Below are 12,537 nucleotides of genomic sequence, written 5' to 3'. Positions count from 1 at the left end.
GTTCAGTGGACGTTAAACCCCATTTTTCTCACTCTTCTGAAAGTTCTTTTTATTTACTTATAATGATTAATCTAGCTTGTATATTGCTTTTGTCTACTTATCCTTACATTTCATAAAAAAACTGTAAGTAAGGATTTGGGATTTGTACAAATTAATCATGAAATTTCTGTTAATTACTTTTAGAGTTATTGACCTTGCTCAATTTGAAAAAAAACTTGTGAACACTCTAGCAACAAAAGTCATCATATGGGGAGGTGGGCAAACCACGTGACAAGGAGTAAGGTCGCCTGTTCAACCTCATGGTTTTTCTCTGGATCCCACTGCTAAAGACCACTATTCACAAGCGAATTATTGAGATAAAATTGAACCATATGTTAGTCAAAAAATGACCTAGTTTGTGTTGAGTGGAGTTAAAGCGAATTATTGAAATAAAATTGAACCATATGTTAGTCTAGAAATGGACCTAGTTGACTCGAGTGGATGTCTCTCTCTACCTCCCTTTAAGAGAGAGAGAGAGAGAGAGAGAGAGAGGTAGAGAGAAAGAGAGAGATATGAAAAATGGGGTTTAACATCCACTCGACACAAACTAGGTCATTTCGAGACTAGCATATGGTCTCTCTCTCCCTCCCTCTCTCCCCCCCTCTCCCTCTCATATTGTTAAAATCATGTAACATACTAATACAATATGATATTTGGAATCAGATGAAGCTTATATAAATCCATCTGGTTTATTGTTTGTGTGACATATAACTCTAGTAATGTTAGGATTTTATGAAGTTTTATCTTTCCTGTAGAATATCGACAAACCATCAGGGAAATTAACGCTGGCTATGTTATTATGATGTGTCATATATTCTAGCTCATTTGTAGTTTTATGCAAATTGAACTGGGACAAGTGGCTCCCTCTAGACAACGTGTAATTATCTAACAAATGTTATAAATCATCTGAAAACAAAACAAGAGAGGGAGAGAGAAATGAAATGAAATGAAATGGGGTTTAACGTCCTACTGTTCTGCTCCGAACTGGGCTAATGAAGACAGGCATATGCCATACAGTGTGCTACGAGGAGATTTTGTCTGGACAGCGGCATTACAGCGTACTCTTATATCAAATTCCAACTGTCAAGGGATCTTTTACGTTCACGTCAATGTGTACACGCGACCTCGGTTTTTCGTCTCATCCGAATGAATAGACAGCTGTCCTTGTCAGGCCCTCCATCCTGCATCACTGACAAGGGGGAACCATGCCAGAAAATCTGGATGAACTTTTTCGGCCAATGCAGGGATCGAACACCTGACCTCCAGGCTAGCGAGCCAGTGTCTTACCCACTTAGCCACCGTGACCGCCAGAGGAAGAGAGAAACAGGCCATAACATCCACTCGACACAAACTAGTTCATTTTGGGACTGACAGGGTTAAATTTGCTAGTGCATATGGGTCTTTAGCAGCGAGAGGAAACATAAGGACACAGAGAAAACCCATGAGGTTCGACAGTTGACGCTACTCCTTATCACACAAGCAGAGAATGTAAACCATGCCACTTGACTCAATGACAGACCTTATGATCTAAAGGGCAAGCCTTAGACCATTCCAAATAAGTGTATGTCATGTCCGTGCAAAAGTTCTCTCATAGCATACTGCAAGGCTTGTGTGGAGGTCGCCATGTTTGATTTGAGTGTGTTTGTGTCACAACCTCTGATTGGATGCTGTTGTTACATGTCTGTGTTAAAAGGGAGATAATAGAGCTATAAGTTAGGGAATTGCAGACCAGTCTAGCAACGTCTAGATGTTGTAAAACATGCGGATGTTGCTTCAGGAACAAGCTTACTCATGGAACCATCATGGCTTCCTGAAAACACTGAGTTCACCTATAAATTAATAAAACTAATATGTGAAATTATATAGCGCAAAATCCACAAAACGTACTCATAACGCATACAGAAACTATATACAAAAGTTCACTGACTGTAAGTTATTTGACAATTTTTGTAATGAATTTTGCAAAGATTTGAAGATTGACAATAAAGTAAAAAAACCTAGTTGAATTGGAAGTGAATTCCATCTTTCAGGTGTGGAACTGTCCAAACTCGTGGGTTTTCTCCGGGTCCTCCGGTTTCCTCCCACTGCTAAAGACCCCTACACGCAAGCGAATCATAGAAATAGAATTGAACCATGTGTTAGTCCCGAAATGACCTAGTTTGTGTCAAGTGGATTTTAAACCCCATTTCTCTCTCTCTCTTTCAGTAGCGGAAACAGCAAATTTTGTGAAAACAGTAAATATTGATGACTAATAGTCGTAGTATGTCGCCGTCCGTCTGCTGTCAAGTCTAGTAAAACTCTAACATTGACTTTACCAGAAAGAATGTGAAAATATTGATTACCATAGTAACTGAATATTATCACCTGTTGCCGACAACGATATTAAACCTATTTTATATTAATAGTCAACTTTATCTATTATACTGATACTGTGTGTATTTGTACACACAAACTTATATACAGTATCAGTATGCAATTGCTTACTAGTTGGTGTTTAACGGATGCGTAAACATACATTATGCAAGAGCTAAATCTGCCTATTGCAGGTCTATCTTTAGGCCTGAAATGTTTTCTAAATTATCAATTAGACATTAATTAACTTATCCAGGCCATAATCAACTCTCGATGGCATCAGATTTCTCTGATATTAAATAAATTAGAACAGTTCAGCCATATTTTGATTTAAGTTAAAAAGGAGAGCTTCGAACAACTAGTACGGTGGTTAAAATAATTGCACTGTGCAATTTGCACACATCGTGTCAAACCTTCAAATGCTAATATCTTCTCTCGCAATAGATTAATTTGAATGAAATTGTCAAATTATTCATTTTAAATTATCTATTTTGGAACTATTATAGCAAGAATGGCCAGCTCTTTATCTAAACCTTACTTAATGTATCTTTAAACAATATCCCTGACATTTTTGTTTTTTTGCAATCGTTGGCAGATGACACACATGTAAATGAAATGAAATTGGGTTTTATGTCCTATTTTTCTGCTCTGACTGGGATAATGAAGACAGGCATACGCCATACAATGTCCTATGATGGAAATTTTGCCCGGACAGTGGCACTACAACGTACTCTAACATGTATATTAAATTCCAACTGATCTTTTATGTGCACGCCATTGTGTACACAGGACCTGTTTTTCATCCCATCCGAAGGACTAGATAGCTATCCTTGTCAGGCAGACGACATAAAACCTTGGAACTAAAAATGTTCTTTAATAACAGAAATGAAATGAATGCATATATAGGAAAAATGGAAATATGCATATCTTTAATAGAAAATGGAATATGATTGCTCTGTTTGATAATATGTAAAGAATAGAATATTTTGATATGTGCATATTGTAGCTTGTAAAGAAAGAGATAATTATGATAAATGTACATTTGTATGGAATAAGAATAAAAAAAAAAGAAATGAATGCAATGGGATTTAATTAATGTCCTACTGTTTTGCACTAATCACATTAATAAAGATGAGCATACGCTATGCAGTGGGCTATGAGTACAAGAGAAATGAAATTTGAGAGAGAAACGGGGTGTAATGCCCACTCGACACAAACTAGGTCATTTCGGGACTAACATATGGTTTAATTTTATTTCAATAATTCACATGCACGTAGGGGTCTTTAGCAGTGGGAGGAAACCAGAGGACCCGGAGAAAACGTCTGAGGTTGGACAGGCGACCCTACTCTTTGTCAATTTTTTTTTGAAGTCCAGCTTCAAATAACCTTTACCACAAATTCATAAAACAGTGATACACTTATTTCTAGAGAAATGAAATAGGGTTTAGCCAGTCCTGAATTAAGGCTCTATTGTCCCTGAAAACCCCCAGGTATTTTGGGTTCACTGATAAAAGGAAGAAAGTTAAAGTTAACAACAGAAAATTTATTACAAAAGCGTTCAGAACCATTTTTTTTTAAAGTACTATAATTACTCTAAGATTACAGTAGCTAGATTACAAATTTTTTTACTTTATTGTTTAGTGGTCTGGAATTTTGGCTGGCCCTAAGGGTACCTTTCTAATTGTTAATCCGACAGTGGGTTAGTAGTGTCTTACTATTCTGCACCAATTGATGTATCCAGTATCCCTCAAGATTTTCTAGTGCAGTTTCTCCACATCAGGGGACATAAAACCACATTCCATGCTGTTTTATTTCAATAACACACATATCTTATACACACAAATAGCAGAATCCTCTCCCTGGATGTTAGTTACGCATGGAATGTAGTCTACAGCTAGAATACCCCATGGAGATTATTTTAATGAAATTATCAGTGATTTTTATTATCTAGACTAAATAGAAATTAGGTTCTGTATACCAAGAAAACATGTAAGTAATGTCACCTACAATAGGTGGGGGGTTAGATGGCTGAATGGTTACTTAACGTGTGTGCTTTGTATCATAAGGTCTGTCATTGAGTCAACTGGCGTGGTTTCAAATCCCTAGTTGTACGTGGCAAGAAGAAAGATTGCCTGTCCAAAATCGTGGGTTTTCTCCGGGTCTTCAGGTGTCCTCCCACGGCTGAAGACCCCTACGGGCTATCGAATTATTGAAATAAAGTTGAACCATATGTTAGTCTCAAAATGACCTAGTTTGTGTTGAGTCTCTCTCTATCTCTCTCTCTCTCTCTCTCTCTCTCTCTATCTCTGCTACAATAGTGTTTCAATTGGGTGCCAAATGAGAACAGAGTATTTTGCTGGGGTCATTGTCAGCTATAATGCTACAGACAACTACGAACTACTACCCATGGAACAGTGCACTCTCATTTATTGTACCATATTGGCTGAAAGGGAGCCATGGTGGCTAAGACGCTGACTCACTAGTCTGGAGGTTGCAGGTTCGCTCCCAGTGTAGGCCGAGAAAGTTCACTGGGATATTCTGGTGTGGTTTCCCCTTGTAAGTGGTGCAGGACGGATGGCCTGACAAGTACAGTTGTCTAGTCATTCAGATGGGACGAGAAACCAAGGTCCTGTGTGCACGTAAAAGATCCCTTCGCAGGTAAAATTTCCCTTCTTGACACACTGTATGGCGTGCCCATCTGAACGACTAGACAGCTGTCCTTGTCAGGTCCTTCAATCTACATCACTGACAAGGGGAAACCACCCCAGAAAATCCTGATGAACTTTCTCGGCCAATACAGGGATCGAACACTCGACCTCCAGGCTAGAGCGAGCCAGCGTCCATAGAAAACAACATTGTGACACCAAACCCTGCACTCATATAGGTAAAATATACAGAATATTTTAGGGGAGAGAGAGAGAGAAATGGGGTTTAACGTCCACTCGACACAAACTAGGTCATTTTGGGACTAACGTATGGTTTAATTTTATTTACATAATTCGCTTGCGCGTAGGGGTCTTTAGCAGTGGGAGGAAACCGGAGGACCCGGAGAAAACCCACGAGGTTGGACAGGCGACCCTACTCCTTGCCACGTACAACCGGGGATTCGAAACCACGCCAGTCGACTCAATGACAGACTTTATGATACAGCGCGCGCCCGCTAACCATTCAGCCATCCAACCCCCCGAATATTTTAGGTATCATTATAATTAGATAATAGTTATGATGGATCCCCAACCATATTTATCCGTCATCCGTTCAGAAAATTCAGAAAGTTTATGATATATATATGTCAATATCATTCTGCTTCAGAAGTTCTTTTATAAGAAATTTTCATATTTAAATACTTTATTTAGCTTTAATTACAGCAATTCTATGAAATTTTATCAAGTGTTAAATTATATACAGAACATAATTCTATAGAATACAATATCTCTTTATAACTCTGTATTAAACTCGAGGTTGATATAAACAGACATTAAATGGGGTTTTAATATCCTACTTTTCTGCACCAACTGGGCTAATGACCTAGTTGTTCGGATCACACAAAAAACCTGATTGGTCTACATGTTGTTATTATTGGGGTTTTTTGGGGGGCTTTTTTTCAAAACAAGGATATCTGAATGGGATTATGGAACAGGCTTAGCCTATGTAAAACCCCTCTCCCTAATTACTGTTATGTATATTATAATTACTGTCAAGTATATTATGTCTAGAAATATTTATAACTGTATCAGCTGTCTAGTTGTTTGGAATGGACGAAAAACCAAGGTCCCGTGTATCCCTTGGTAATTGGAATTCGATATAAGAGAAGGCCCTAGTGATGCTGCCCGGGCAAAATTTCCCTCATAGCACAATGTGTAGCAAATGCTTAGCTTCATTAGCCCAATCGGAGCAGAATAGTAATTGTCAAACTGATCCGCAGTAAATTTTCCATCACTGAGTCTCACTGAGATGTATGAAATCAAGAGCCTCACTGATGAAATCACAGTATCAATTTCTATGGCAACTTTATTGCAAAAATAAATAAAGGGGTTTATTTGGATACAAAAAATATCGCATTGATTGTAATTATGTACATAAAATAGTATGCAGAGGGGTAAATTTAAGTAAAAGGTGGATTTATTTCCAGATCAGTTATTACTTCCGATGCAAAATTCTTTGTTTTTTAATCTGTTTGTTTTCCTTGTGCGCATTTTGTTTTTGAATAACAAAAACAAGCAACAGAAGTACGGTAAGTAATTTTTGTCACCCATGCGGACCTATACATGACTTGACGTTCAAGGTCACAACACCTTTTAGATTACGCCCATTTTCAACCGCGAAAAACACAACTTGAAACAAAGAAACGAAGATGAATGGTGTGAAATGTCATTTATGGGTTCTGACAGTAATTAAATATAATTTGATTGTATGATATGTGCTTATTAGAACTACATGTATCCAGTGATTACCGGAAGAACTTCATGAATCATTAAAAACAGACCTGCCTGGTCAATAGGTAACAGAACATGTAGACACTGTCACCAGCAGGTTTGTCATGTTTTTTGTCGATAAAAAAATAATGAGAATTTGACTATTTGGTGAAATAATAAATCAATAATGCACTGAATGACTGTATATTTATAATAACAGTTGGTCAGGTTAAAACAATAATTGATGGCTAGACTTCTTCACTCTCAAATATATCACTTCCAATCAAATATATCCACCTGTAATACACCTTCAATGTGAGAGAGAGAGAGACACACACACACATAAACTATGTCATTTTGGGGATTTATGGCACAATTTTATTCATTAATTTGCTTGTCCGTAGCAGTGGGAGGAAACGGATAGGTTGGAATGGCAATCCTACTCCTTGTCACTTACTACCGCTTGAATCAATGACAGACCTTAAGATCTAAAGCATTACACCACTCTGCCCACCTCCCTTTTGTTGCTAGGGTGTTAACAAGTTTTTTTTTCAAAATTAGCAAGGTCAATAACTCTAAAAGTAATTAACAGAAATTTCATGATTAAATTGTACAAATCCCAAATCCTTACTTACAGTTCTTTATAAACTGTAAGGATTAGTAGACATATACAAGCTAGATTAATTCTTATATGAAATGCTCCTAAACTGGGCTAATGAAGACGGGCATACACCTTACAGTGTGCTATGAGGGAAATTTTGCAAAGGCAGCGGCCTACTCTAATATCGAATTCCAACTGCCAAGGGATCTTTTACGTGCACGCTAATATGTACACGTCCCATCCCAACGACTAGAGAGCCGTCCCTGCCAGGCCCTTCGTCCTGCATCACTGACAAGGAGAAACCACGCCGGAAAATCTGGATGAACTTTCTCGGCCAATGCAGGGATCGAACACCCGATCTCCAGGCTAGCGAGCCAGCGTCTTACCCACTTTTAATTCTTATAAGTAAATAAAAAGAACTTGCAGAAGAGAGAGAGAGAAATGGTGGTTTAACGTCCACTCGACATATACTAGGTAATTTCTTGACTAACATATGGTTCAATTTTATTTCAATAATTTGCTTGCGCGTAGGGGTCTTTAGCAGTGGGAGGAAACCGAAGCAACAATGATATGAAATTAAACATGAAATACAGAAACTCCTGTTTAAACAACACAACTAAATGATACCCAAGTTGTAGTGATATATTATAACATTCAAAACTTTTATCTTATAAAATCTCTGAAATGAGGTTTAACATCCTACTTTTTATGCACTAACTAGCGGATGACCCGCCGCTGCATGGGTTGAAAGTATTATAACTCCGAAAACGGAGGTGGTAGTCTAACGCCAACTGGCTCATGTTACTGCCCGGTTGGAGCTACCCCTATACACCAAATTTCAACCTGGGGACCAACCTAGTGTAGCCACTTACCCTAACAGACAGACAGGCGACAGTCACAAATATTAGTATAAATTTACCAAACAACTTTTTGTAATCTCATAGGAGAAAATTAAAATTCAAAACAAACCATTATCGTTATCCTTAATGCTCGTCGTATCCACAGGGGCTTGACCATTATTCTCAGCATGTACAGGGGTGCTAGCACTACCATTATTCTCGGTATGCATAGGCATAGCCATATTGAAACGTATGCACGCAACCAAAAAAACGAAAATTGATGTATGAAATTATGAGAATACTGTCGATTGTTACTCCACGCTCTACTCAGTCAGTTTACAGTAATTATTTGTCGGCGATACCTTTATACACACATATATATATATTATATATATATATTGATTTCACTGGAGAAACTTTTCATAGATTTGAAACATCTGTTCACCTGTGAGAGAGAAGCCCGGGTGAAAACCCATTGATTTTAGCCAGTAAAACCGGCAATCTATACTGAGCTATAGTTGTGAACAATCAACTGAGACGATTTAGTTTTTTTTTTTGCAAAATGAAATGAGGTCTAGTGTCCTACTTTTCTGCACCGACCAGGCCAATGAAGACAGGCATACGAATGATGAAGGAAATTTTGCTCATCAGCATTGCTATGTTACAGCCTACTATTATTTTGATTTTCATTTGTACAGGGATCTTTAACATGCAGCTATTGGTTGGTACAATGTATGCACAAGGCCACATTTTTCGTACCATCCAAACAACTAGTCACTTTTCCTTGGCACTGGAGAGAGAAAAGAGGTTTAATGTCCACTTGGGACTAACATATGGTTCAATTTTATTTCAATAATTCAGTAGAGTGTAGGGGTCTTTAGCAGTGGGAGGAAACCCGGAGGACCCGGAGAAAACCGATGAAGCTGGACAGGAAAATATGGAATGATGTTCATAATCTATACTAGGATTAAACAATTTGAATAATTCTTTTGACTAATAATATACTTCTTAAAAAGATAATCAAGCCTGGAAATAAGACACCTGTCACAGACAATGTCTGGCACAGATTCAGGGTTTTGTCAGGCACTAAACCTCTGGTGCATGTCATTTTGTCCAGCACTGGTTTGTGTTTTTTATTGATATTATTAATACATGTACGGCACTGAGTTGAAAATATCAGGTACATGTACTATCCATCAGTGCCTGATATTTGGTCAGGTATATCTGGATATGGAAAGAGAGAAATGTGGTTTAAGGTTAACTAACAGTAGGTCATTTCGAGACTAACATATGGTCCAATAATTTACATGCACATATGGGTCTTTATCAGTAGGAGGAAACTAGAGGAACTTGAGAAAACCCACGGGGTTAGAGTCCTTGTCACATACAAGCTGGGAATTCCAATGTTCTGGGAAACGAAACCACCCAATTTCACCGTTCAGTTAGTCAAACCCTGTTACTCTATATTGAATGAAAGTTTATACAGTATTTGCATTTCTGGGACAATCGGATTAAAACACAGATCCTAATTTGTTTTTTACTTGTCTTTACTACACTAGGATTTGGAAGATTTGTTATATTACCAGCGTTCTGGTTGAAAGGAGGGATTAGCCAATGAAACGGTCTGTTATGGTGGGTTCTTGGCGTGCGATGTGGGTAAACCACTATAAACATCAATGCTGATTGATTAATCAATGTCTAACATCAAAGAGTCAAAAGCTGCTCACACGACCCCTGACGCACCCTTCCAGTACAACCGGTCAGATCTTCATGTAGTGTAGGTCATAGAAAGTATACATACGGCTAAATGAATTTGATTGGTAAATGCTTTTATGTAGATGTTCACATGTTTGTCTATTAGGTTGCTCATTAATGACAATGTGATGTGTGGTCTTCCTGCACTATAACCATAAAAATATTTTAACGAGAAACAAACTTCATAATTATCTATCTTTCCGAATTATGATCGTATTAAATTACATGTATATTAAAGATTTATACTCGAAAAAGGACGGTAGATATTACAGTCAGAATAGATATTGATTTTATTGTAACAATATATATACACATGTAAGCTTATATATCATAAAATATACTTTCAGTTAATGTTTAGCATTATAACAACCATTATTTCACAGTAATGTTTAGTAGATGTATATACATAACACTTATATTAATTCTAATTTATCACCATTTTAATGACTATTATTTAGCAGCAATGTTTAGTAAATGTATATATATAGCACTTATCGGCGGTGAAGCGTCAAAAGGGTGTATCTCGGGAAATTAGTCAAATACCCTTATTTGCATTTTTAAAATCTCCCAATTAAAAAGCACATTTCTGTCTAAGCTGTGTATCTCTACGCCAATTAAAACTGTTCTGAATATCATGTGTCCAAATGTTGTATCTTTATTTGTGGAAATATTGAAATGCAAAAGGTTCTATTTCTTAATCTTTAGAAATTCTCAGATACACCATTTTGACACTTCACCGACGTTATATTAATTCTAATTTATCACAATTTTGATAGTAAAATAGCATTTAAAGCCACAGTGAGCCAGACAGGAGGCCAATAATCATTTTCCTTTTATGGACTGAAAACCATTTTATATGGAGTAATACCGCTTCATGGGTTTAACTTATTCAACCTTTCCGCATACACCATGCAGTGGGCTACGACGTAAATTTTGATCAGATAAAATGGTCTATTGTTTGATGACATAAATTTTGATCGGATAAAATTGTCTATGTTTGATATCAAAACTTGTCTAGGTTTGATATCAAAAATGGTCTAGGTTTGATATCAAGAATGGTCTAGGTTTGATATCAAGAATGGACTAGGTTTGATATCAAGAATTGTCTAGGTTTGATATCATAAATGAAATGAAATCAGTTTAATGTCCTAATTTTCAGCATACACCATGTAAAATGCTATGAGGTAAATTTTGATTGAATAAAACGAGAAAAAGAAATGGGGTTTAACGTCCACTCAACACAAACTAGGTCATTTTGGAACTAACATAATGGTTCAATTTTATTTCAATAATTCGCTTGCGCATAGGAGTTTTTAGCAGTGGGATGAAACCGGAGGACCCGAAGGAAACCCACGAGGTTGGACAGGTGACCCTACTCCTTATGATGTATAACCGGGGAATCGAAACCACGCTGAGTCAGTGACAATGCATATATACCATGCAGAGTGTTACGAGGTAATTTTACCCAGATAGCGACATTTTCGCCAACCCTTGTTCGAGTTCTAACTGTCAAGGGTAATTGTCAATGATGCTATGTGTAGGTTCCCACTGTCGTGTGATTTGTTACGATAGGATTGTCCACAATCTGGTACGTGCTGATACGTTTCGATACGATCAACATGACAGCTACGACTGATGATACAATGATACAATGATAAGACCTGATTGGATCACCACAATTACTCCACGATTTCCATCGTAGCACTAATCGTGGTAGTGGGAACCTAGTAGGACCCTTCATCTCTTAGTAGTGATGGGTATTGTCACTGTAGTCACGATACGATACGTATTGCGATTCAGGTGCTACGACGCGATTTGTATCACGATTCATATCAACAGGATAAATGAAGAATCAATATTTTTGGTCCTGTCCATGTGGAAGAAATAAAACTGCTATATATGACGATATTGATGTGGATTGGGCCCCCTATGTAAATGAAGAAAAAGAGAGAGAGAGAGAGAGAGAGAGAGAGAGAGAGATGGGGTTTAACGTTCACTTGACAAAAACTAGGTCATTTCGGGAGTAACATATGGTTTAATTTTATTTCCATAATTGCTTGCGCGTAGGGGTCTTTAGCAGTGGGAGGAAACCAGAGAACCCTGAGAAAACCCACGAGGTTGGACAGGTGACCCTACTCCTTGTCACGTACAACCAGGGATTCGAAACCATGCCAGTTGACTCAATGACAGGCCTTATGATACAGCACACACATGCTAACCATTCGGCCGTCCAACCCCCCATTATGTAAAGGAAGAAAGAGATGTATATATTATTATTGCTGTATGAATGATAGAAGAGACACCATATGTTATAAGATATCGGAACAAATAAAAGATATAAAATCAACAAATATAACAGCTGTACCTTGAGCTTGTAAAAAGTCCATTGTTTAAAGTAAATCACCTCTCTAGGTCTCCATCTTCTTATAGAACATCTGATATCACTTATCTTGATGTATTTGGAGTGTTTATATATTATCAGTTTATGTAAATATTCCTTTTACACATGTACCTCTATCTCAGTGCGCATCACATC

The 12,537-nt window shown here is 37.5% G+C and overlaps 1 protein-coding gene across 3 annotated transcripts in view; it reads right to left on the bottom strand.

Annotated features, from left to right (window-relative positions):
• Positions 1 to 12,537, bottom strand: part of LOC126818114 (anoctamin-8) — a 54,872-nt gene that overhangs the window by 23,301 nt on the left and 19,034 nt on the right. For 2 of the 3 annotated variants that reach the window (XM_056100141.1, XM_056100143.1), the window contains exon 1: positions 8,377 to 8,573. The exons of the other annotated variant lie outside the window; for it this stretch is intronic. In XM_056100141.1, the coding sequence (XP_055956116.1) occupies positions 8,377 to 8,488 (112 nt within the window). In that variant the 5' untranslated portion in view covers positions 8,489 to 8,573. Of the gene's footprint in view, positions 1 to 8,376; positions 8,574 to 12,537 lie in introns of those variants that run through there. 3 annotated transcript variants of the gene reach the window in all.

This window comes from Patella vulgata, chromosome 4 (genome assembly GCF_932274485.2).
Source record: "Patella vulgata chromosome 4, xgPatVulg1.2, whole genome shotgun sequence".
NCBI lineage: Eukaryota > Metazoa > Mollusca > Gastropoda > Patellidae > Patella > Patella vulgata.
Note: the sequence above shows the minus strand (reverse complement) of the source record. Positions and strands in the feature narration are given on the sequence as shown.